Below are 25,509 nucleotides of genomic sequence, written 5' to 3'. Positions count from 1 at the left end.
GTTCATGCTTATCTTTCTTCTTCTTCTTCTTCTTCTTCTTCTTCTTCTTCTTCTTCTTCTTCTTCTTCTATATGGGGTCGATGTTTCTGACATAGTTTATATACTGATAAAATCTTATGTGGGTAACTACAGAAAAATATTAGCATTGAAATGCATAGATTATTTGTAAAAATATACACGTTAAACATTTTTAAATCCACCCGAACGGTAGGATGAAATTATATTGTAAATTTTTGGCAAAATTAAATTAACTTTGATAAAATTCTGTTTGTAATACTGTTAAAACTGTAAAATATTGTATATTTTCTATAATAAAAAAAACTACTAGCGACAGTTTGTTATCATTTAGTCAAAACGATCTCGTTTTGATCGGCGTTCGGAGACACTAGCGGATCCAGAAAAATTTCAAGGGGGGGTTATAGTCGTGGCATGCCACTCCGATGTCGCGGGTTCGCGTCTCCTTCAGAGCGATGAAAAATCACTGACTCTACATCATGATCAGTTACTGCTGCAGTGTGTGGTCTGCTGCGGTGGGAGGCTGAAACCAACATTCTTTGGAAGCTTGAATTTCAAGTCAGTGGCCCCTTTGGTGTGCTTGTTCCATGTGAATAGGTTTCATCTACTGAAATAACAATAGTATAAGGAATCTATATTAAACCTTTTTCGTTGTACTCAGTTGATTTGTGATATTCATCTTTTGTAAATATTATATATTGTTTTGAAAAAAAAAAAAAAAAAGACTGATAATGCTGAAACGCGAGAATGGTCTATCTCCAGATAAGTAGGAATATAAATAAAGAATATAAAGTACAGATTGCTGTGTAATTAGGTCTAATCACGATGACGAAGAGAACCGGAACTGTGGAACACCAGATATGATCGGAAGTTGTTCAGATAATGAACCATTTGATGATATTTCGTGGCCAGATCTAAAAGGAAGTTGGAAAGTCCAGCTGAATAATGGGCCCTCGAGTTGGTCGACTAACGACCAGTACATATTCTCACTGGTGGCCGGTAATGAAGTCACAGGTAAAAAAAAGTCACAGAAACAAAGTCACAATTTCGCTTAGGGAAAAAAAAGTCACATTAATTTGTGACTTTTTTTCTGTGACTTTTTACCTGTGACTTTTTTACCTGTGACTTTTTTACCTGTATTCACATATTTCACTACATCGGTTGGCATAGGCACAATAGGTCTAAAAGTCTTGCCAAGAGGGTTCCAGATCGCTTGGGAATATAGCCAGTCGGGCGTCAGCTGCTAAATGACTGTTGAACTAAAGTAGGCCTACCTCGATCTTTCGGCATTAGAATGGATTCTCTCTCTCTCTCTCTCTCTCTCTCTCTCTCTCTCTCTCTCTCTCTCTCTCTCTCTCTCTCATATAACCGTTCTCGGTCGATACTACTGTAGATATAATGTATATTCTCAGTTAATTCTAAGTCGATGTGAATAATATACTTTCAGCATTTTTACAATAGGAATAATATTTTTAGCATTTAGAATTAACATTTTCATTGTGAGAAACTGAATCGCCCACGCTTGAAGTTCTTTTTGCAACGTATTAGGAATTTTCCAAGCCGCAAAATCTTAGTGTTCGGATCAGATCTTGGGCAGAATCGTTATTCATTATTTGTAAGTTTTTTTTTTTTTTGTCTATTTTTTTTTTCTAAAGATGTTTAACGAAAATCTGTTGAATGTGTTATCTAGAATCAATGTTTTCCGTTCTCTTAATCCAGAATCAGTTTCCTTATATTAAGTGTTCTTAACCGATAGGGGTTCATGTTGGGAATCCAGGGAAAAAGGTCACATTAATCTTTCCTAGAAAGTGACCCCCAAGGGTTTTTTTTTTACCCGGTATGTATCCACCTTTGCTGCGTGTTTAGTGCAAACCCGTTGGGGATGACCGTAAAAGCATAAACATAAGACTGTAAATATTAAAAAGATAATGACCCCTAAGAAATATTGTGAATTTTTCCCCTGTGACTTTGTTATCGGCCACCATAAATTAATGTGACTTTTTTCCTGACTTTTTTTTCCTGGCCAAAATTGTGACTTTTTTCCTAGCCAAAATAGTGACTTTTTTCCTGTGGCATTTTTCCTAGCCAGAATTGTGACTTTTTTCCTTTGACTTCCTAGCCAAAATTGTGACTTTTTTCCCGTGACTTTATTTCCTAGCCAAAATTGTGACTTTTTTTCCTATGACTTTTTTCCTAGCCAAAATTGTGACTTTTTCCTGTGACATTTTTCCTAGCCAGAATTGTGACTTTTTTCCTGTGACTTTTTTCCTAGCCAAAATTGTGACCTTTTTCCCGTGACTTTATTTCCGGCCACCCATGTTGGCTTGATACACACCACAGGGTGAAATTTTTGACATTTTTAGCTCTGTGGTAAATTATTCATGTTTCCACCAAGATTTATTCTTTGTTCTTTTTTTATCTTTTATTTAAAACTGTCCAATGTACAATATACATACTCCAATTACAATATTACATGAAATCTGTAACGACGTTCCTCAAATTGTTTTGAGTAGATCACTTTAAGACTATCTTAAATTTGCTTTCTCTTATTTTTAATTTTTACTTTACGCATCTTCATCATACAACATTTACCCTACATTTAATAACAGTTTTCTCTCGTCTGTAACTATTACACAATACTTAGTCATTGGCACTCAAGATTATAAAGCAATGTATCGCAGAGTGCAGAAAAAGATCAGGTAGGCCAATTGAAAGTGAATGTTGTAGTTGTACAGTACCTGGCATGAGTTTGAAGAATGTTGCTCCTGCCGCTCCTGCTAACAAGATGAGAGAGAGAGAGAGAGAGAGAGAGAGAGAGAGAGAGAGAGAGAGAGAGAGGTAGGTTTTATGCGGAACAGACAGATCTGTTCTCTTCTCGACCTTTCTCCATCCTTTCCATGTTGTGTGCCGCAGTATTCGGGGCAAAAGAAACCTAATCTCAGTGTAGGTTTTGAATCGATTCGCCATGATGTCTAACGAGCCTGATCTTGTGGCAGAACCCACGAAACCAGTTTCATTTGTTGAAATTAAAGGCGCTTTATTCGGTTCGGTAAAGCGTTTCGTACAATTTGGCATCTTTTAGATTTGCTCTATCCTGTGATAACGTCTTGGATGATGGCAGGGTGCAAGTGTGGTCATCGCATTGATCATACGGAACTTTTAGATCTTTTCTAGATAGTGACCCCCAGCAAAGTTGGGGCGTCGTTATCTAGGACGAATATTTCTTGGGGGTCATTATCTTTATGATATTTGCAGTCTTTTGTTTATGTTTTGACGGTCAATCCCCAACGGGCTTGTACTAAACTCACCGCAAAGGTGGAAGGTACGTACCGGGTTAAAACCCGCGGGGGTCATTATCTAGGAAAGACCCCTATCTTTTAACATGAAGTGCGTTGTGTGCCTGTTCTAAAGTCCCGTATATATTTGGTCATTATTATTCTTGAGGTAGTTGTGGCGTAACAGCGAGGTTTTCCTCCTGTTACACCTTTCAAACCTACCTACTCATAGGTCCCAGCGCTTGGTTTTTGGCCTAAACTCTGTATTCCATTCCATTTTCCGTTGGACGTGACGTGTTCAGCGTGTTCAACTAGATTTTATTAAGATCAAGTAAAATGAACATATGAATACTGAGCAAGAGCTGCAACCAGTATTCTTTGCTCTAGAAAGTGTGTAGGGTAGCGAGGAATACGGTCAATCGCAGCCCCTTCCCAGCTTCCACTTGAAGATTTGATTACTTGAACCCGTAAGATCCCGGGAACTGACTTGAGTGCATTTTTGCATACGGTGCTTCTGTTAGGGGCACGGACCTGAAGTGGCAAAAAAAAGCTTAATATATGCTTATTTTTTGTTGGTTCTGTCTAATATCATTCTTCATTGTTTACGTTCATATTTTAACCCTGAATTTTGCTAGTATATCATCACTCACCTATTCATTATCAGTCATATCATTAATTTATATATTTCACCTTCATCACTGCGCTGAATAACCCCGATAGGTTCCGGCTCTTGGTCCTCAAGACCTAAACTTCGTAATCAGTCAATCAATAGGAACTTTCAATAAGACTGCTCTGATACCATGTACCTAAATGGATTGTATGCGCATGCGCTCGGTCCCTGAAATGGTTACAACTTGTTGTCATTTGCAGATTTGAACTGAGAACAGATATCGGAATGTATACGAACACAGGGAAAGAGAAAGAGGTAATAATGAAAGAAGCTGTAAAAAGAAATTGTTTAATCTGAACTGAACTGAATATAGAGTTTAGGCCAAAGACCGAGCGCTGGGACTACTGTATGAGGTCATTGAAATTGAGAGTAGGCATGTCTGGTGTAACAGGAGGAAAACCTCGCAGTTGCACTATGAAATATATGAGTGGAGGTACAGTAAAAGAAATGAAAGGGGGTTGAAGGTAGGGGCCGAAGGGACGCTTCAAAGAACCTTCAGTAATGCCTCAGTTTAAAGTTAAGTATACCTTAGTTTTACCAGACCACTGAGCTGATTAACAGCTCTCCTAGGGCTGGCCCAGGACTACCCTCCTGCGGGGAACGTGTGTTTGAGAACACTCAACATGTCTGCCTTTAGATGGCGGTCAGAACTAATAATTTAGGACTTATAAATAGAGTAGCCACAACCTGGAACCCAGATATTGTCAGTCATAAGAAAGCGTAGCGATATCCTGTGCACACTATAGCCTTCAGCGCAGGGATGGGGAACCTTTTTTTGTGCATGAAGGCCACATCGAAGCTCATCGTCTCTCATAGAGGCCGCATTCAATAGGTGACTGTTTTTTTTTATTTTTTTTTATTTTAAAGGTTTCGTAAATATTACATAATACTCTAATAGAAAGACAGGAGTAAAAAAACTCAACAACGTGACAAATAGTTTATTTACCTTTTTTGCTCTAATTACTGGCGTCTTTGAGATTGCTTCTTTTGAGACAGCATTGTGATATCGGGCTCCAAACATAGTGTCCCGTAGGGGTGGTTAGTGCCGTCAGTGCACCTCACGGGGTGCACTGTAGGCATTACTTAAGGTTCTTTGCAGCGTTCCTTCGGCCCTTAGCGGCAGTTCCTTTCATTCCTTTTACTCTACCTCCATTCACGTTATCTTTTTTTTTTTCCCTCTTGCTATTCACCCTCTCCTAACAATTATTTCATAGTGCAACTGCTTTGAGGTTTTCTTCCTGTTACGCCTTTCAGACGTACTCTCGTTTTCCTTTCCAGCGCAGAATGACCTTATATGTCCCAGTTTTTGGCCTTTGGCCTAACTCTATATTCCATTGCACTCCATTCTAAACATAGTGGTTTTGCAGTTTTATTCGGTATTCAAGGGTTTTTATAGTAGTCAAGATTTACCTCTGAAAGCTTCGGAAGGCCGCATTCGATGGCCCAAGAAGGCTGCAGGTTGTTCTCCACCCCTGCTTTAGGGAAATGTGAGTGTATGGTCACCAGGTGGCTGGGCTGGCCAGTCCTCACCAAGAAGTATCAGAGATATGGGAAATTGTGGTGCTTTGTCCTCTGGTCTGTGAGGCGAGTGTGTAATCGAGTATTTTTTTTTTTTTATCTTTTATTAGGGGAAATATACAATATTTTACATTTGTAATAGTATTACAGTCAGAACTTAAGCAAAGTTGACTTATCTTTACCAGAGACAAATGTAATTTTATAATCGAGTATTTCATTGCTAGAGACTAAACATGCTTAGGTACCCTCTGATGCGAGGATGAAGAGAGTAAGTTAATTTATTTATTTTTTATCCGGAGTTCACAGAGAGGATGTTTCCAAGTCCGCTAGGATTGCATAAGATGTAATTAATCTATTTTATTTGATATTACGTTACAATATTGTAACTTAATTGTATGAGAAAATTGCGGTTGTGAATGAAATTTAGAATTGCAGATTTGTTAGTAGGTGGATGTTTTGATCAAGATGTGGGTCTTTCATTTTTAAGTATTAAGTCGTTTTTGCCTTACAGCCACTAGCGAATCCAGAAAAATTTCATGGGGCTGGACACCAATTTTCATATACATACGCATACACACACATGTATAGGCCTATATATGTATATATATACATATATATATATACTCGTATATGTTATCTCTATAGTAGATTTTTTATTTTTTCCCATTTTTATATTTCTCATTTATGTTATTATTATCTAAATCTTCAATATTATTATTTTGTCATTATTTGTCATGGGAAGGCACGTGCCCAGGTGCCCCCCCCCCCCCCACCTCGGATCCGCTAGTGCCTACAGCATTGACCATTGCAGTTTGACTCCATTTTTCGTCACCACCTGAATCAGTCGTATACAAATTATACAGCATCGCTGAATAAACTGGAAAGAATCAGCAGAGCCCAAAGAAACTCGTAGCCGTCAGTGCACCTCATGCAGTGCACTGTAGGCATTACTTTAGCGTCTTCGCAGCGTCCCTTCCATGGCCCCTAGCTGCAGCACCTCTCATTCCTTTTACTCTACCTCCGTTCATATTCTCTTTCTTCCATCTGATTTCCCACCCTCTCCTAACAGTTGTTTCACAGTGCAACTGCTTCAAGGATTTCCTCTTGTTGCAATCTTTCAAGCCCTCCGTCTGTCAGTTTCCCTCTCAGCTCTGAATGACGTCTCAGGTCCCAGCGCTTGGCCTTTGGCCTAAATTCTATATTCCATTCTATTCTCTTAAGCTGCGTTGGGAGTGATTTCGTTCCCCGACACGCGTGCAAGCGGAAATGCCAATTGCAAAGGCACAATCTCCGCCCAGTCCAAACCTAGACGAGAATTGGAAACTTGTAATTTATAAAGCCATAGCATATCAGATTCCTTATTGAAAGTTCGAATGCTTTGAACTCGCTCTGGGAATGGAAGGTAAAATTCCAGGAATACCCGGGAACCGAATGGAATTTAGAACCATTGCAGCTTTTATTTTTGTGTTATAATTTATAAAACCATAGCATATCAGATTCCTTATTGAAAGTTCGAATGCTTTGAACTCGCTCTAGGAATGGAAGGTAAAATTAAAGGAATACCCGGGAACCGAATGGAATTTAGAATCATTGCAGCTTTTTTTTTTTTTTTATAATTTATAAAACCATAGCATATCAGATTCCTTATTGAAAGTTCGAATGCTTTGAACTCGCTCTAGGAATGGAAGGTAAAATTCCAGGAACACCCGGGAACCGAATGGAATTTAGAACCATTGCAGCTTTTTTTTTTTTAGTATAATTTATAAAACCATAGCATATCAGATTCCTTATTGAAAGTTCGAATGCTTTGAGCTCGCTCTGGGAATGGAAGGTAAAATTCAGGAACACCGGGAACCGAATGGAATTTAGAACCATTGCAGCTTTTTTTTTTTAGTATAATTTATAAAACCATAGCATATCAGATTCCTTATTGAAAGTTCGAATGCTTTGAGCTCGCTCTGGGAATGGAAGGTAAATTTCCAGGAACACCCGGGAACCGAATGGAATTTAGAACCATTGCAGCTTTTTTTTTTTAGTATAATTTATAAAACCATAGCATATCAGATTCCTTATTGAAAGTTCGAATGCTTTGAGCTCGCTCTGGGAATGGAAGGTAAATTTCCAGGAACACCCGGGAACCGAATGGAATTTAGAACCATTGCAGCTTTTTTTTTTTTTTTTAGTATAATTTATAAAACCATAGCATATCAGATTCCTTATTGAAAGTTCGAATGCTTTGAGCTCGCTCTGGGAATGGAAGGTAAATTTCCAGGAACACCCGGGAACCGAATGGAATTTAGAACCATTGCAGCTTTTTTTTTTTAGTATAATTTATAAAACCATAGCATATCAGATTCCTTATTGAAAGTTCGAATGCTTTGAGCTCGCTCTGGGAATGGAAGGTAAATTTCAGGAACACCCGGGAACCGAATGGAATTTAGAACCATTGCAGCTTTTTTTTTTTTAGTATAATTTATAAAACCATAGCATATCAGATTCCTTATTGAAAGTTCGAATGCTTTGAGCTCGCTCTGGGAATGGAAGGTAAAATTCCAGGAACACCCGGGAACCGAATGGAATTTAGAACCATTGCAGCTTTTTTTAGTATAATTTATAAAACCATAGCATATCAGATTCCTTATTGAAAGTTCGAATGCTTTGAGCTCGCTCTGGGAATGGAAGGTAAATTTCCAGGAACACCCGGGAACCGAATGGAATTTAGAACCATTGCAGCTTTTATTTTTTTTTTTTTTAGTATAATTTATAAAACCATAGCATATCAGATTCCTTATTGAAAGTTCGAATGCTTTGAGCTCGCTCTGGGAATGGAAGGTAAAATTCCAGGAACACCCGGGAACCGAATGGAATTTAGAACCATTGCAGCTTATTTTCGAATGCTTTTTTTTTTAGTATAATTTATAAAACCATAGCATATCAGATTCCTTATTGAAAGTTCGAATGCTTTGAGCTCGCTCTGGGAATGGAAGGTAAATTTCCAGGAACACCCGGGAACCGAATGGAATTTAGAACCATTGCAGCTTTTTTTTTTTAGTATAATTTATAAAACCATAGCATATCAGATTCCTTATTGAAAGTCTGAATGCTTGAGCTCGCTCAGAATGGAAGGTAAATTTCCAGAACACTCGGGAACCGAATGGAATTTAGAACTATTGCAGCTTTTTTTTTTTTTAGTATAATTCTACAAACCATAGCATATCAGATTCTCTTATTGAAAGTTCGAATGCTGAGCTCGTTTGGGAATGGAAGGTAAACCCAGAACACCGGGAACCGGGAATGGAATTTAGAACCATTGCAGCTTTTTTAGTATAATTTATAAACCATAGCATATCAGATTCTTATTGAAAGTTCGAATGCTTTGAGCTCGTCTGGGAATGAAGGTAAATTTCAGGAACACCTGGGAACCGAATGGAATTTAGAACCATTGCAGCTTTTTTTTTTTTAGTATAATTTATAAAACCATAGCATATCAGATTTCGCTGAAAGTTCGAATGCTTTGAGCTCGTCTAGGAATGGAAGGTAAAATTCCAGGAACAACCCGGGAACCGAATGGAATTTAGAACCATTGCAGCTTTTTTTTTAGTATAATTTATGTAAACCATAGCATATCAGATTCCTTATTGAAAGTTCGAATGTGCTTTGATTTCGCTCTGGGAATGGCTGTAAAATCTAGAACACTCAAACCGAATGGAATTTAGAACCATTGCAGCTTCTTTTTTTTAGTATAATTTATAAAACCATAGCATATCAGACTCTTATTGAAAGTTCGAATGCTTTGAGTCTGCCTCCTGAATGGAAGGCAAATTTCAGGAACACCTGGGAACCGGGAATGGAATTTAGAAACCATTGCAGCTTTTTTTTTTAGTATAATTTATAAAACCAGGCATATCAGATTCCATATTGAAAGTTCGAATGCTTTGAGACTCGCTCTTGGAATGGAAGGTAAATTCCAGGAACACCTGGGAACCGAATGGAATTTAGAACCATTGCGGCTTTTTTTTTTTTTAGTATAATTTATAAAACCATAGCATATCAGATTCTTATTGTTCGAATGCTTTGAGCCTGCTCTGGGAATGGAAGGTAAAATTCCAGGAACACCCGGGAACCGAATGGGAATTTAGAACCATTGCAGCTTTTTTTTAGTGTATAATTTATAAACCATAGCATATCAGATTCTTATTGTTCGAATGCTTTGAGCCTGCTCTGGGAATGGAAGGTAAAATTCCAGGAACAATTTTAAACCGGGAATGGAATTTAGAACCATTGCAGCTTTTTTTTTAGTATAATTTATAAAACCACAGCATATCAGATTCCATATTGAAAGTTCGAAATTCTGAGCTCGCTCTGGGAATGGGAAGGTAAAATTCCAGGAACACCCGGGAACCGAATGGAATTTAGAACCATTGCAGCTTTTTTTTTTTAGTATAATTTATAAAACCATAGCATATCAGATTCCTTATTGAAAGTTCGAATGCTTTGAGCTCGCTCTGGGAATGGAAGGTAAAATTCAAGGAATACCCGGGAACCGAACGGAATTTAGAACCATTTAAGTTTTTTTTTTTTTTAGTCCCCGTTGGTGTGCGCATGCGCTCGGTATGACCTTGATGGCGATGGTGTGGAGATACCGTGAAAATCATGGTGGCATTACATTTATATGTAAATGAGCCGCTCTGGTAGATGTCTCTGGAGTTTTTTATTTATTTATTTTTTTTTTTGGTCTTTTAGATTTTTAACTTTAAAACTGTGTGGCTGTCATTTAGGGAAGGAGGATTTCCACGCCACTATGCGTTGATGGAAGAAATTGCATTGTTTTCAGGAATATATGAATATGCTTGGGAAGTACAAGGAAGGATGCAAAAATAGAGGTTTTTGAATATGTCTTAATAAGGATACAAAAATAGAGGTCGTTGAATATGTTACAATAAGGATACAAAAATAGAGGTTGCTGAACACGTTACAATAAGGATACAAAAATAGAGGTTGTTGAACACGTTACAATAAGGATACAAAAATATTGGTTGTTGAATATGTTACAATAGGGATACAAAAATAGAGGTTGTTGAGTATGTTACAATAAGGTTACAAAAATAGAGGTTGTTGAACACGTTGCAATAAGGATACAAAAATAGAGGTTGTTGAACACGTTGCAATAAGGATACAAAAATAGAGGTTGTTGAATATGTTACAATAGGGATACAAAAATAGAGGTTGTTGAATATGTTACAATAAGGATACAAAAATAGAGGTTGTTGAATATGTTACAATAAGGATACAAAAATAGAGGTTGTTGAATATGTTACAATAAGGATACAAAAATAGAGGTTGTTGAATGAATATGTTACAATAAGGATACAAAAATAGTTTGTTAGTGTTCCGAGGTGAAACGTATAAACGTGATGGAAGAAGAAGAAGAAGAAGAAGAAGAAGAAGAAGAAGAATTAAACGTCACTTCAAACGCCGGGGCGCGGTGTGTGATATGCGTGCTGGTGAATAACAAGTTTTGTTTTGCACGAAAGTGAATGTTACTGTGTGTATCTCCCTCCATTAACATGAAATGTGTCGCTTCCCCTTCCCCTCCCCTCCCTATGCTGCGCGCCATGCCGTCTCCCCACACCACACACACACACACCCGCCTCAGAAATTGCAGCAGTTTTTGTTGTTACTATAATTCTGCGTTTGTTGGCAGAGTTCGTTGACCGTTTAGTAGTTTCTTCCTTTCGTATGGCTCGAAACGCCACCGTTTTCTCGCCGTAAAGGGACTCTGTTCAACGGGAAGAGTAAAAAAATAAAGGGAATTCCTCAAAGACATGTCGGCGGTTGCTCTCAAGAGGCATCTTCTTCGCCGCTTCCTACTATCGGCGGTCATTGACTTCTTTTGCCCCGATCGCTGTACCTATCTTTTTGCGCTGTTGCTGGTGCATCGTGCGATTATTTTGTTTACTATTAGTGTTAATTATCTCTCTCTCTCTCTCTCTCTCTCTCTCTCTCTCTCTCTCTCCTCTCTCTCTCTCTCTCTCTCTCTCTCTCTCTCGTTACCGGCATTTTTAGTTCCGAAAACAGTAAGGAAGGTTTTTGATCAAGATTTATGAAACGTAATTTTGAGCCGAGTTTGCGTTTTTGGAAATTTCCATGTCATCGCTTGTAAAGTGGGATTTAAGGAATAGCTCTTTTTTTTATTATGAGAGAGAGAGAGAGAGAGAGAGAGAGAGAGAGAGAGAGAGATTCGAAGTGATTACGTTCAGTGCCTTGTCTGCCTGTAATGACCTTTCATCTGTTGGACACTTTGTCCCTCCGTGTCCCCCCCTTTGGTACTTCAGTTTTTTTTAATACCTGCAACGTTACTGCGTGTGTGTGTGTGTGTGTTTGTTCGCATTCTTTATGCGTTTCCATTTTATTTTATTGTCTCTCCTCTCTTCTCTCTCTCTCTCTCTCTCTCTCTCTCTCTCTCTCTCTCTCTCTCTCTCTCTCTCCACTTTACCTTCCCTATTCCGTGGGTTTTCCCCTAATCCACTCCGTAATCCTTTTCCCCTTTCCATTTCGCTGCCTTCCCTCGCCAAGACTCGACATTCTCGAGTGGTGTTCTATGAATCAATAAGTAACAGACAACTTCCACATTAAAGAGGATGTAGTGGAATACTCGCTAAGCTGTAACAGCAGCGGCGGCAGCAGCGCGCTTTTGCACAAGTGGCCAGAAGTGGGAGAACACCTCTCTCTCTCTCTCTCTCTCTCTCTCTCTCTCTCTCTCTCTCTCTCTCTCTCTCTCTCTCTCTCACACACACACACACGATGGAAATGGTTTTATTACAGAAAAGTTAGTCTTCCTGTTGTGAAGGGATTTTCCTTTTTTTAAAACGAGGAGCGGCAGTGGAACTGCGAGTATTTCTCTCTCTCTCTCTCTCTCTCTCTCTCTCTCTCTCTCTCTCTCTCTCTCTCTCTCTCTTGTGCGAGTATTCATTGAAATGTCGAAAGTGTTGTTTTTTTTTTTTTTTCCAGCGGTTACGACCAACTAGGCAAATTTTGACATTAAATCCGAAGTGTGAGCAATCAACATTTGTAACTCAGTAGAAGAATGATTCAGTATATATACGAGAGAGCTTTTCAAGCATGTTAGTTGTAATAGAATTTCTCATTTCTTTCTTTGGGGTCGGTGGGAAATTTATCATGCACTTTTGTTTTATCTTTTATTAGAGAAAATATACAATATTTTACAGTTTTAACAGTATTACAAGCGGAATTTTAGCAGTTGATTTAAATGTACGAAATAGTTAACAAATATAATTTTATCCTACCGTTCGGTTTTACATAGATATTTTTAACTGGTACATTTTACAAATAATATATGTATTTCAGTGTTGATATTTTTCTGTAGTTACCCATATAAGATTTTATCATTATAAATCTATTTTTTGATTATCCGTGATTTTATAAACCGTCTAATATCATCGTTTTCATCTTTAATTCCTGGATGGGAAATTATTATTACTTTTTTCATTGCATTTTGTGAGGCGACGTCTTTAAGTATGACCCCGAGAGAATAAAAAGGAGTGTTACGACACTTGTTTTTAATTAACTTATTCCATGATAGTTTTTTTTTGTTACTTTCATTATTTTGCTGTTTATGGTAATTGTTCTAGATGTTTAAACTGGAACATCAAGTTTGGAATTCATACACTGTATATATGTCGATTGTAGAATACTGTAATAAACTCTCTCTCTCTCTCTCTCTCTCTCTCTCTCTCTCACATATATATACTGTATATATGTATGTGTGTGTGTGTGTGTGAGAGAGAGAGAGTTTATTACAGTATTCTATAATCGACATATCTACAGTGCATGAGTTTCAAACTTCATGTTCCACTTCAGTACCGAGAACAATTACCATACACAGAAAAAATAGTAAAATTAGAAAAAATCTAACATGGAATAAGTCAACTAAAAACCAGTGTTGCAACACTTCCTTTTACTCTCTTATATATATTTATATATTTGTACGTATATATGTGTATGTATGTATATATATATATATATATATATATATATATATATATATATATATATATATATATATATATATATATATATATATATATATATATATATCTCTGTAATGGTTTGATGCTGCTTTAGAATAGTTTTGCAAAAGCTTTGAAAGGTAGCGAGGATCAAAAGTTAGCGAACAGTCAGTTTGAGTGGTCCCTTGGAGAATTTGGTCATTGGAGAGCAGTTTGGTTGCAAGGGGCCGGTGTTTGTATCACCTATGATTCCATAGCAACCGGTTTGGCGAGAGAGAGAGAGAGAGAGAGAGAGAGAGAGAGAGAGAGAGAGAGAGAGAGAGAGAGAGGATGGAAGCTGAGAGCCTGCAAGGATCGATTAGAAGTTGCTGGTCGTAATGAAAAAAAAAGGAATGGTACTTGACTAGTTTATTATTCTTATTATTATTATTATTATTATTATTATTATTATTATTATTATTATTATTATTATCCAGTAGGATATCTCAGAAGTAGATTTTGCAATGTGTAACTGTGAATTATTATTCTGTTCTTTGTACATTCCGTGTATATTATTATTATTATTATTATTATTATTATTTTATTGTAATATTTTGTATATGGCTCTACAGCTGAAATAAAGAATTTGAATTTGAATTTGAATTTGAATTATTATTATTATTATTATCCAGTAGGATATCTCAGAAGTAGATTTTGCAATGTGTATTTGTGAACTGTTATTTTGTTCTTTGTATATTCCATTTATATTATTATTATTATTATTATTATTATTATTATTATTATTATTATTATTATTATTATTATTATTATTATTATTATTATTATTATTATTATTTCCGTGAAGGTTGACAGGCAGAGCGAACAAGGGGTGAGAGAGAGTCTTCCAAGGCCAAGAAATTTGTTCAAAAAGTTTTAGAAACTTTTCAAGTTAATCAGAGTTTTCGAAGGGGAGAGAGAGAGAGAGTTTACGGGATGTTTATATATCTATATCAGGAAGCCTTCCTTCCTTCCTTCCTTCCTTCCTTCCTTCCTGTATTCGGTAATATAACTGTGATGGATAGAGAGAACTGATGAGAAGACTCTCTACAAGTTTAAATTTTGCAGCCGTTTTATTCATTTTCGTCCCCGTAGTGGGGTTAGTGCCGTCAGTGCGCCTCATGCGGTGCAATGTAGGCATCGCTTAAGGTTCTTTGCGGCGTGCCTTCGGCCCCTAGCTGCAGCCTCGTTCATTCCTTTTACTGTACGTCCATTCATATTCTTTTTCTTTCGCCTGACTTTCCACCCTCTGTGACAATTGTTTCTTAGTGCAGCTTTGAGGCTTTTCAAACCTTTTCCTGCCAATTTCCTTGTCAGTGCTGAGTGACCTCATAGGTCCCAGTGCTTGGCCTTTGGCCCAAATTCTTCGGAAAGGTGAGGAAACAACGCTCTCTTCTCTTCCCTTTTTGCGTAGGTCTTGCATAATTGCGTGGAAAGTTTCTGGCGTTATTTGTGTGTTAATGAAAGAGTCGCAGGAAAAATCAATTTAATGGCAAAAGTTGACCCATTGTTTTTCTGTTTCCTCGCCGATGCATAAACAGCTCGTGACGTTAAACTTCTTAAGCTTGTATTGTGAGCCCTGGAGAGAATATTTATGCCTCTCAAGTTTTGAATGTGAAAAGAGAAGCCCACAGATTATTTGTTACAATCCTAAGCGTATTTCCGTAATTTTCTTGCTGTTTGAGTAAATTCAGGAGTAACACGAACGTTTGTATATATATATATATATATATATATATATATATATATATATATATATATATATATATATATATATATACACACGCATATATGTATAGATAGATAGATAGAGAGATAGGTGTGTATAAAATATTTTCACTAGCTCAGCATGTATGTGGGTGTCAGGCTTCAAGGGACGAAAGACGGTTTTCTTGATGGCAGTGATTTTCCTGCCAAAGCAGCTGGTCGTTCGTGTGGGTCGCTGTGTAAAGAAAAAGCAAGTACAACGACTGGAACTATATGACAAGGAAATTCGTCCGTCGGCGTCTCCGAAAAATTTCATCTAGGCGTCCTCTCCCAGGCTTCTGTGTTCCCACGAAACTGCGAATTAATAATTCGCAAACTATTTCCAGTCCAGTCCCCGCTTGAGCTTGTATATTGTGCCTACGAGCCTCTAATGTAGTTTAGACGAGATGCATGCTAGGCCCGAGTTCGAGTCTCCAGCCGGCCAATGAAGACTTAGAGGAATTTATTTCTGGTGATAGAAATTCATTTCTCGCCGTAATGTGGTTGGGATTCCACAATAAGCTGCAGGTCCCGTTGCTAGGTAAACCAATTGGTTCTTAGCCACGTAAAACAAGTCTAATCCTTCGGGCCAGCCCTAGGAGAGCTGTTAATCAGCTCCACAGTGGTCTGGTTAAACTAAAGTATACTTAACTTAGACGAGATGCAAGCAGCAAGGGGAAGGGCCAGGGGAGGGGAGGACATTCTGCTAATATACAAAAAGAGCACTTGGAAATCCTGCAAATTAAGCGCTGCCACTCTGGCTCGTATCATATCTAAATGTGAGAGCAGACCCTTCTTCTTTTGTATATTCTAATCTCTGCATCTGATAGAATAATGGGCCATTATGAGATACGTCTCATGCTAAGAAACGTTGTAAATTGATCTAGTATGCGTCTTCTGAATTCTTACATACTCACTGGATACCCCAATTGTCAGCGTAGATTGCTTTGTATAACCTCATCTTCGTCCCTTCTAATCTTTCCCATTTTAATAAAAGACTCGTTTTCTTTTATGGGTAATTATTTCGATCCAAGCCTGGGTTGGTTGTCTGCCACTAAGATCCGAATAACTGCGCAGTCTCCCAGTCATTTCAAGTATTTTGGTAATGGTGGCCGTCACAGCATTTGTATATCCTCAAAACCAGTATTACGGGCAATATTCTACTGCGTACTTGGTCAGTTTACATGTATGGCACTGCTACAAAAAATCCATAGGTATGCTTCACACTCACGCTGATCAAGTGCATCTTAAGTTTGTTACACTGTCCATTCCACTCTCAAATGAACCAAGGGCATTGCTTACAATTCTGCCCTCAAATGGAAAACTACAAAAACTGCAGTGTCTGTAAAATTTTCGAAATTGAGATATGCCACCTACTGCGGTTTCAGAATGATTCTTCAATGCTTTCCATGAGTATTTAGGGGGTTCCATTTGCAGTATCTGTAAAATCAGTAGTAAGGCAAGGGAGTATCTACCATTTTTCTCGGTTTTGTATTTTTGCAGATACTGCAGTCTTCCATTTTAGGGCAGAATACCAGCATTGGGATGGGCTGGAATTTTTGGAGGTCGTCTACTTATTATGGGCTCCTGATACCTACTAATATGGCTGACAGCTGATTAATGCTGCACCGGTTAGTGAATGAGAGCAACAAAAGTATTGTATACAATTGTATGCAGTCATATTTTAAGGACCAGCTTTCATGTCAAATATAATGATTAAGGAGCGACAGAGGTTCAGGAACGCAAACCTGCAACCTAAAGAATTGTGAGGTAGATTAAGAACCTGTCCTCCAGCGCCACTGGGAAATTTCATATATAAGAGCCTTATGGTTTACCAGATCAAAGGAAGTACTAAAATAGATTTGAACAGTTCAGAACTCATACACATGGTTAAATCTACCTTGCCAGCAACTGTTTGCTATCTTAAACCATACTTGTAGTCGGGAAACTGGAGAGTTTTATACAGCGTTATATACGCTGTACAGAAAACTCGATTGCATTTTTTACTTGTTATCTGGTGGAAGAAGAAGAAAAAAAAAAAAGCCTACCGGAGCGTCAGTTCAGACCTGCCATGCTAATGATAACACCTGAGTCAAGCCGATCCCTTTGCTGAGCTCAAGTCACCGCTAAAAATAGTACAAGCTACCTTAGCATCAAGGGATTGTTTCTAGCACGTGTTCTCTTACAAGCAAATATAATAATTCTATTAGGGATCGGAGTTAACTCCAAATACCCGCTTGTCCTAGACATACTTCCAGAAGCAAGTATTTTAGAAAGAAAAATGAAATCATTCCGGGAGGCGTCAGGCTGAAGGTCACGAAAGTTCGGTATGAAGGCCTCTGAGACATTTTCAAACATTACCGTCATTTTTATTTTTACTCTCAAACTGACTTGGAAGAAAATAGGCAAAGCATCCAATTCAAGCACCACAAAAAAAGATGGAAGTATGCAAGTTAAGTAGGACCCGTCAGTACATCCCAAAAGAAACAACCACTAAACACTCAGACCACTTCAGGCATGTGGGCAACACCCTTGCATTCTCTTCCCTGGTCCCCCCCCCCACCGCCCCCCTCCCAACACAACGTCGATCTTGTGTGAATACAACTATTGATTTTCTCCACGGCCACGTTTTCCAGGTTTCAAAATGTTTGGGAGGTTTCTCTGCGTTTCGGGTTCCACCATTCGTCCCTCTCTCTCTCTCTCTCTCTCTCTCTCTCTCTCTCTCTCTCTCTCTCTCTCTCTCTCTCTCCCTCCCTCCCCTCCCTCTTCCAGTCCTCACTCCTCGCTTTTGTCCTCTCTCTTTCCTCTTCCAAAGGCCTTCAGTACTCAATGTATTAGAACTGTAAATACTCTCTCTCTCTCTCTCTCTCTCTCTCTCTCTCTCTCTCTCTCTCTCTCTCTCTCTCTCTCTCTCTCATATGGATGATGGAAGCCAATTAATTATTCCAGGTAGTGAGCGGATGTGTAATTCTGCGTGTTAGCATTCCTGGATGATGATTGTTTGAGGTGATAGCGAGTGATGTGATGGTCGGGATGGGGGCGGGGGCGGTGGGGGAGATGGGAAGAGATGGGATGCTGAAACCTCCCATCATCCCATCCCCCTTCTTCCTTCCTTGCGTCAGAGCGTTAATGACTTTGAGAAAAATCCCAGGAATGTTCTCTCCTTTCCGGACGACCTCTCTTCTCCTTCTCTTGGCTCTTGTTTTTTGTTGTTAGGCGAGTTTTGCATTCCTTTGTTTTTTTTTTTCTTTTTTTTCTCTCTCTCTCCATTCCATATTTCCCGATAGCAAAAGTAAAACGACGTGTTTTCGTCTTGAAAGATCCTTTTAGAAGTCATCTAGTTTTGGGGTTTGGAGATGAACTTGAGGATTGTGGGCACTGAGGAGCATTTTGGTTGCAAGGGGGAGATGTTTGCATCACCTATAATGCCATAGCAACCAGTTTGGCGAGAGAGAGAGAGAGAGAGATGCGGATGGAAACTGATCCTGCCTGCAAGGGTTGATTAGAAGTTGCTGGTCGAAATGAAAAAAAGAAATGGTAGTTGATTGGATTATTATTGTTATTATTATTATTATTATTATTATTATTATTATTATTATTATTATTATTATTATTAAGGAATAGATCTCACTTCTAAAAGGATTATGTTATTGCAGTGAACTAACTTATTGTTGTGCATCATTATTCTAAGTCCTGTGATCTATTCATTTTTTTAATAACTCTCCCCGTTTGTCTTTCCAGGTGCGACATATCCGAAGAGACGGCGTCGTTCCAGCCCGCGGCCGCAAGAACTCCCTAACTCGGCCAAACAACCTTCCACCCACAGCCTCTCACACTCTCCCCCCCAACACCGCCCACCACTCACCATCCGTCATCACTCATAGTATCACGCCCACGACTGCAACCCATTCCCTTCCTAATAACACCTCATCGTTGTCGTCATCGAAATCATCATCATTTTCTTCATCGTCCTCCTCGTCGTCCTCGTCCTCCTCCAACTCCTCCTCACCCTCACCGTCGTCGTCCTCGTCGTCGTCCTCGCAGGAAGAGGAACCCTCCAAGGGACTGGAGAAGCAGCACCTCTCTCAGTCCAAGACCTCTGGCGACGATCTTCACCAGCACTTGAAACCTCATAAAGAAACCGCGACTTCGTCATCCACAGAAGAGAAGGAAAAAGAGGAAATCTTCGAGAAGGAAGTCCTCAGCAAGGCGTCGCCCATCCCCCCCCGCCCTTCGAAGGACCAGCCGAGTAGTTGTTTGTCGTCGGCGAGCTCCTCCTCCTCGTCCTCGGAAGAAACCAGAGACGAAAAGGATCCCCCGCCTTGTCGACGCAAGGAATCCTCGTCTTCACCCTTACTGCAGATAATCAAAGACGCCCCTTCGGGTCAAGTGAAGGGAAAACCTCCTGAAGGCGACGAAGAACGAACTCCAAATAAAAAAGTCAAGGACGAACATTTGTCGTCGTCGTCCTCGTCGTCGTCGTCCTCCTCCTCCTCCTCGTCGTCCTCGTCATCCTCCTCCTCCTCCTCCTCCTCCTCCGCCTCACAACAAAAACCTCCTCCCAAAGAGGAGGTCTCGTCATCAGCTACAAAAGACCAGCATCTTCCGCAGCCGGTAAAAGAGCAGCCCTTGAGACAGATCAAGGAGAAGCCGCCCGAAAAGGAACCTGAAAGCAAAACCAACACCAACGACGATTTTAAGGAGCGAAAGGCCCCTCCTCCTGCCAAGAAAGATCCCGAAAATCACCTCCGGAAGATTAGGGATCAGCAGACGCCGCACCAGGTCAAAGTACTACTCACCCGCCACAGCAAGAACCAGCTGAGGGAGTCGCTGAAGGAGGCGCCCGTGGTGGTCAAGCCGAAAAAGAACGCGGCCGCTTCCACCGACGTAGACGATACAGAAGACACAGAAGACGACGAGATCGAGATAGTGAAGGAGAAGAACGCATGGCAAAAGAAGCAGCTGATCACACGTCAGACAAAGGAGATTTTGACGCGACAGGCCAAAGAACAACTTTCGCGTCAGACGAAGGTCCTGTTGACGAGATCCTTCAATAAAGACCAGTTCCCTCAAGAGTTCAAGAAGGAGTCGACGAAGCGTGATTCGGACAGTGCCCGTCCCAGCTCTCCTTCCCTTCGCAACGCAGCGACAGACTCGCTCACGGAAAAGGAACAACAGCAGTCAGCAAAAGCTGCTGCTTCAGAGTTTCCCAAGACAGCAATAACAACAACAGCGACAGCAGCCGCCAAGAAGGAACTTGACGAGTCAGTGACGCTCGGGAAGAAAGAGAAGGAAGGAGACGCATCCGAGTATCAGAAACACGAGCGGTCGAAGTCGTCGTCAGCGACATCATCATCATCGTCGTCCTCATCTTCATCATCATCATCATCATCTTCGTCGTCGTCCTCGGAGTCTGAAAAGGATAATAATAGCAATAAAGGGGCTTCGTTTCCGACGAAGAGGAAAGAGGCGTTCTTCCAGCAGGCGAATAAAGAGAACCCACCTGTTCACGAGCTTAAGAAAGAGGACAAGGGACCAACGCCATCGGCCGTAGCTTCAGCATCTCCCCTAGAGCAGCAACACCACCTCAAAAAGGAGTCGAGATTCAAGTCAGCAGCAGCAGCAGCAACAGCAGCAACAGCAGCAGCGAAAGAAGACCACGGCAAGAAGGAGCCCAAGGAAGAGAGCCCGTCGCAGCAGCCTCAGCTCAAAGAAGAGAAGAGCTGCCCTTCTTCTGTCGAGCGTGAGAGCGCAAGCACCCCCGTTCCGTCTCCGCCGGTGAAGTTAAAAGAGGCGAAGCCGTTGAAACGCACCCTATCTTCCTCGTCGTCAGCTTCGTCGGCGTCGTCCGTAGCGTCCTCGCCGCTGTCGTCGTCGCAGCCGTCTGGGGAACTTCAGCAACAACGAAACAAAAAGGAAGCGCCGTCGTCTCATCGCACGCCCAAAGACCCGCCCTCGTCGCATCGCCAGAAGGAAGACGACGGTAATTCAGGTGAGTGCTGACGACGCTGTTTCACTCTAATCTATTCTAACTACTTACCGTTTCCTTAATTCTGCAATGAATTCGTGACTGAGTATCTTCACGTATTTTCAATTCAGAGATCGCTCTTAACACGGCAGGCGGAAAGCACAATACAGAGAGAGTTTCGAATGTGCAAATTTTATATTATAAAAATATACCGCACTATGTATTCCTTTAATTGACATCGGCGTCAATGACCATAGAAGTCAGGACGCCTGATAATTTAAAGTCATTAATTCATTCCTCATTGAAAAGAACTTATCTTGATTAAAACCCAGGAAAAGGCTGCATTTCACATCTTGATTTAAACCCAGAAAAAGGCTGCATTTCACATCTTGATTCAAACCCAGAAAAAGGCTGCAATTCACATCTTGATTCAAACCCAGAAAAAGGCTGCAATTCACATCTTGATTCAAACCCAGGAAAAGGCTGCATTTCACATCTTGATTCAAACCCAGGAAAAGGCTGCATTTCACATCTTGATTTAAAGCCAGGAAAAGGCTGCATTTCACATCTTGATTCAAACCCAGGAAAAGGCTGCATTTCAGATCTTGATTAAAAGCCAGGAAAAGGCTGCATTTGAGATCTTGATTAAAAGCCAGGAAAAGGCTGCATTTCACATCTTGATTAAAAGCCAGGAAAAGGCTGCATTTCACATCTTGATTAAAAGCCAGGAAAAGGCTGCATTTCAGATCTTGATTAAAAGCCAGGAAAAGGCTGCATTTCAGATCTTGATTAAAAGCCAGGAAAAGGCTGCATTTCAGATCTTGATTAAAAGCCAGGAAAAGGCTGCATTTCACATCTTGATTCAAACCCAGAAAAAGGCTGCATTTCACATCTTGATTCAAACCCAGGAAAAGGCTGCATTTCACATCTTGATTCAAACCCAGGAAAAGGCTGCATTTCAGATCTTGATTAAAAGCCAGGAAAAGGCTGCATTTGAGATCTTGATTAAAAGCCAGGAAAAGGCTGCATTTCACATCTTGATTAAAAGCCAGGAAAAGGCAGCATTTCAGATCTTGATTAAAAGCCAGGAAAAGGCTGCATTTCACATCTTGATTAAAAGCCAGGAAAAGGCAGCATTTCAGATCTTGATTAAAAAGCCAGGAAAAGGCAGCATTTCAGATCTTGATTAAAAGCCAGGAAAAGGCTGCATTTCAGATCTTGATTAAAAGCCAGGAAAAGGCTGCATTTCAGATCTTGATTAAAAGCCAGGAAAAGGCAGCATTTCAGATCTTGATTAAAAGCCAGGAAAAGGCTGCATTTCAGATCTTGATTAAAAGCCAGGAAAAGGCTGCATTTGAGATCTTGATTAAAAGCCAGGAAAAGGCTGCATTTCAGATCTTGATTAAAAGCCAGGAAAAGGCTGCATTTCACATCTTGATTAAAAGCCAGGAAAAGGCTGCATTTCAGATCTTGATTAAAAAGCCAGGAAAAGGCTGCATTTCACATCTTGATTAAAAGCCAGGAAAAGGCTGCATTTCAGATCTTGATTAAAAAGCCAGGAAAAGGCTGCATTTCAGATCTTGATTAAAAAGCCAGGAAAAGGCAGCATTTCAGATCTTGATTAAAAAGCCAGGAAAAGGCAGCATTTCAGATCTTGATTAAAAAGCCAGGAAAAGGCTGCATTTCAGATCTTGATTAAAAAGCCAGGAAAAGGCTGCATTTCACATCTTGATTAAAAAGCCAGGAAAAGGCTGCATTTCAGATCTTGATTAAAAAGCCAGGAAAAGGCTGCATTTCACATCTTGATTAAAAAGCCAGGAAAAGGCTGCATTTCAGATCTTGATTAAAAGCCAGGAAAAGGCTGCATTTCACATCTTGATTAAAAGCCAGGAAAAGGCAGCATTTCACATCTTGATTAAAAGCCAGGAAAAGGCTGCATTTCAGATCTTGATTAAAAGCCAGGAAAAGGCTGCATTTCAGATCTTGATTAAAAGCCAGGAAAAGGCTGCATTTCAGATCTTGATTAAAAGCCAGGAAAAGGCTGCATTTCACATCTTGATTAAAAAGCCAGGAAAAGGCTGCATTTCAGATCTTGATTAAAAAGCCAGGAAAAGGCTGCATTTCACATCTTGATTAAAAGCCAGGAAAAGGCAGCATTTCAGATCTTGATTAAAAAAGCCAGGAAAAAGGCAGCATTTCAGATCTTGATTAAAAAGCCAGGAAAAGGCAGCATTTCAGATCTTGATTAAAAAGCCAGGAAAAGGCAGCATTTCAGATCTTGATTAAAAAGCCAGGAAAAGGCTGCATTTCACATCTTGATTAAAAGCCAGGAAAAGGCTGCATTTCAGATCTTGATTAAAAAGCCAGGAAAAGGCTGCATTTCAGATCTTGATTAAAAAGCCAGGAAAAGGCAGCATTTCAGATCTTGATTAAAAAGCCAGGAAAAGGCTGCATTTCAGATCTTGATTAAAAAGCCAGGAAAAGGCAGCATTTCAGATCTTGATTAAAAGCCAGGAAAAGGCTGCATTTCAGATCTTGATTAAAAGCCAGGAAAAGGCTGCATTTCAGATCTTGATTAAAAAGCCATGAAAAGGCTGCATTTCAGATCTTGATTAAAAAGCCAGGAAAAGGCAGCATTTCAGATCTTGATTAAAAGCCAGGAAAAGGCTGCATTTCAGATCTCGATTAAAAGCCAGGAAAAGGCTGCATTTCAGATCTTGATTAAAAAGCCAGGAAAAGGCTGCATTTCAGATCTTGATTAAAAGCCAGGAAAAGGCTGCATTTCACATCTTGATTCAAACCCAGGAAAAGGCTGGAATTCACATCTTGATTCAAACCCAGGAAAAGGCAGCATTTCAGATCTTGATTAAAAGCCAGGAAAAGGCAGCATTTCAGATCTTGATTATAAGCCAGGTAAAGGCTGGATTTAGTTTAATATATAAATATATATATATATATTGCATAATCCCTGGTCGGGGTCGCTGTTGTTGATGGGCCTCATCCAGGCGCGCGCATGTTTGTTTGTAATAGCTTCAGTCACCTCTCATCTTCTCGATTTCCTCATACTATTTTGTTCGCTTGCCCGTACAAGGACCCAAATCCAAATGAAGAAATTCTGCCGCCCGTGGCAAGGATTCGAACCAGCACCCGATATGTCAGAATGAGGTTACGTTAACCAATTAACCACGAAGAAATAGAGAGGACAAGAGGTCATTGTGGCCATTGCAGACACACACACACACACACACGCAATATATATATATATATATATATATATATATATATATATATATATATATATATATATATATATATATATATATATATATATATATATATATATACATATACACAGTAGATTCAATATATTCAGAGTGTGTGCTCTCTCTCTCTCTCTCTCTCTCTCTCTCTCTCTCTCTCTCTCTCTCTCTCTCTATATATATATATATATATATATATATATATATATATATATATATTATATATATTTATATATATATTTATATATACATGTGTGTATGTATATATGCATGTCAGTATTCATACTGTTATCAGATTACTAAAAGGGCAAAGGTACAGCTTCCGTGAATGAGGGGAAAAATAAGCTTGAAAGGCATGAGCAATAATGAGGAAAGAATGCATGATAATATCGAAGGGTACCGCTGTGTCCGCCGATGAGCGATGCACCAAAAGCAATTGCCTGGAAGCACAGTTCACCGACCCTTCATACCAGCCAAGTAGATACTGCGTCTTTTATTGAACGCGACTTGACTTTCTTTGCCAACCCTTTGTAATCTTTTATACATGTACGAACAGGAGCCCGTGCTGGTATGAGGAGAGCTTGATCTAGAAGCAAAAGGCAGTCGGTTTATGCACTTCGTTTACTAAAGACGCGGAGATTTTATGGGTGAAACCACTGTCAGTGCTATTCGGGAGAGAATTGTAATCATGTATCCATCTGGAGTTTATTGATCAGGCCATAAATGCTTTAACAATAACATTACTGGAGATTTACTCCGTCAATTTAACTACAGTGAAATACAAAATACAGTTTTACTTGTCTGCTCTTCTTTCTTGTTTCGTATGGCAAATAAAAAATTTTCCTTTCAACGTGCAGGCTCGCCTGCGAAAATACGAGAGAGGAGAGTCATTTAATTGTGCATTGTCTCGGTTTTGTTTTGGGAAGTAAAGGGGCTTGTTTCGACTCCCTCAATGTTTTCAACTATTATTTTATTATGAAAATAGTTTAAC

General features: G+C 39.6%; 1 protein-coding gene across 2 annotated transcripts in view; it reads left to right on the top strand.

Moving 5' to 3' along the window:
* Kdm3 (Lysine demethylase 3) overlaps positions 1 to 25,509 on the top strand; it is a 686,187-nt gene that overhangs the window by 450,712 nt on the left and 209,966 nt on the right. For both annotated transcript variants that reach the window (XM_067118768.1, XM_067118767.1), the window contains exon 7: positions 19,032 to 21,282. In XM_067118768.1, coding sequence (XP_066974869.1) covers positions 19,032 to 21,282 — 2,251 coding nt within the window. The remainder of the gene's footprint in view (positions 1 to 19,031; positions 21,283 to 25,509) is intronic.

This window comes from Macrobrachium rosenbergii, chromosome 16 (genome assembly GCF_040412425.1).
Source record: "Macrobrachium rosenbergii isolate ZJJX-2024 chromosome 16, ASM4041242v1, whole genome shotgun sequence".
In the NCBI taxonomy this organism is placed as follows: domain Eukaryota; kingdom Metazoa; phylum Arthropoda; class Malacostraca; order Decapoda; family Palaemonidae; genus Macrobrachium; species Macrobrachium rosenbergii.
Note: the sequence above shows the minus strand (reverse complement) of the source record. Positions and strands in the feature narration are given on the sequence as shown.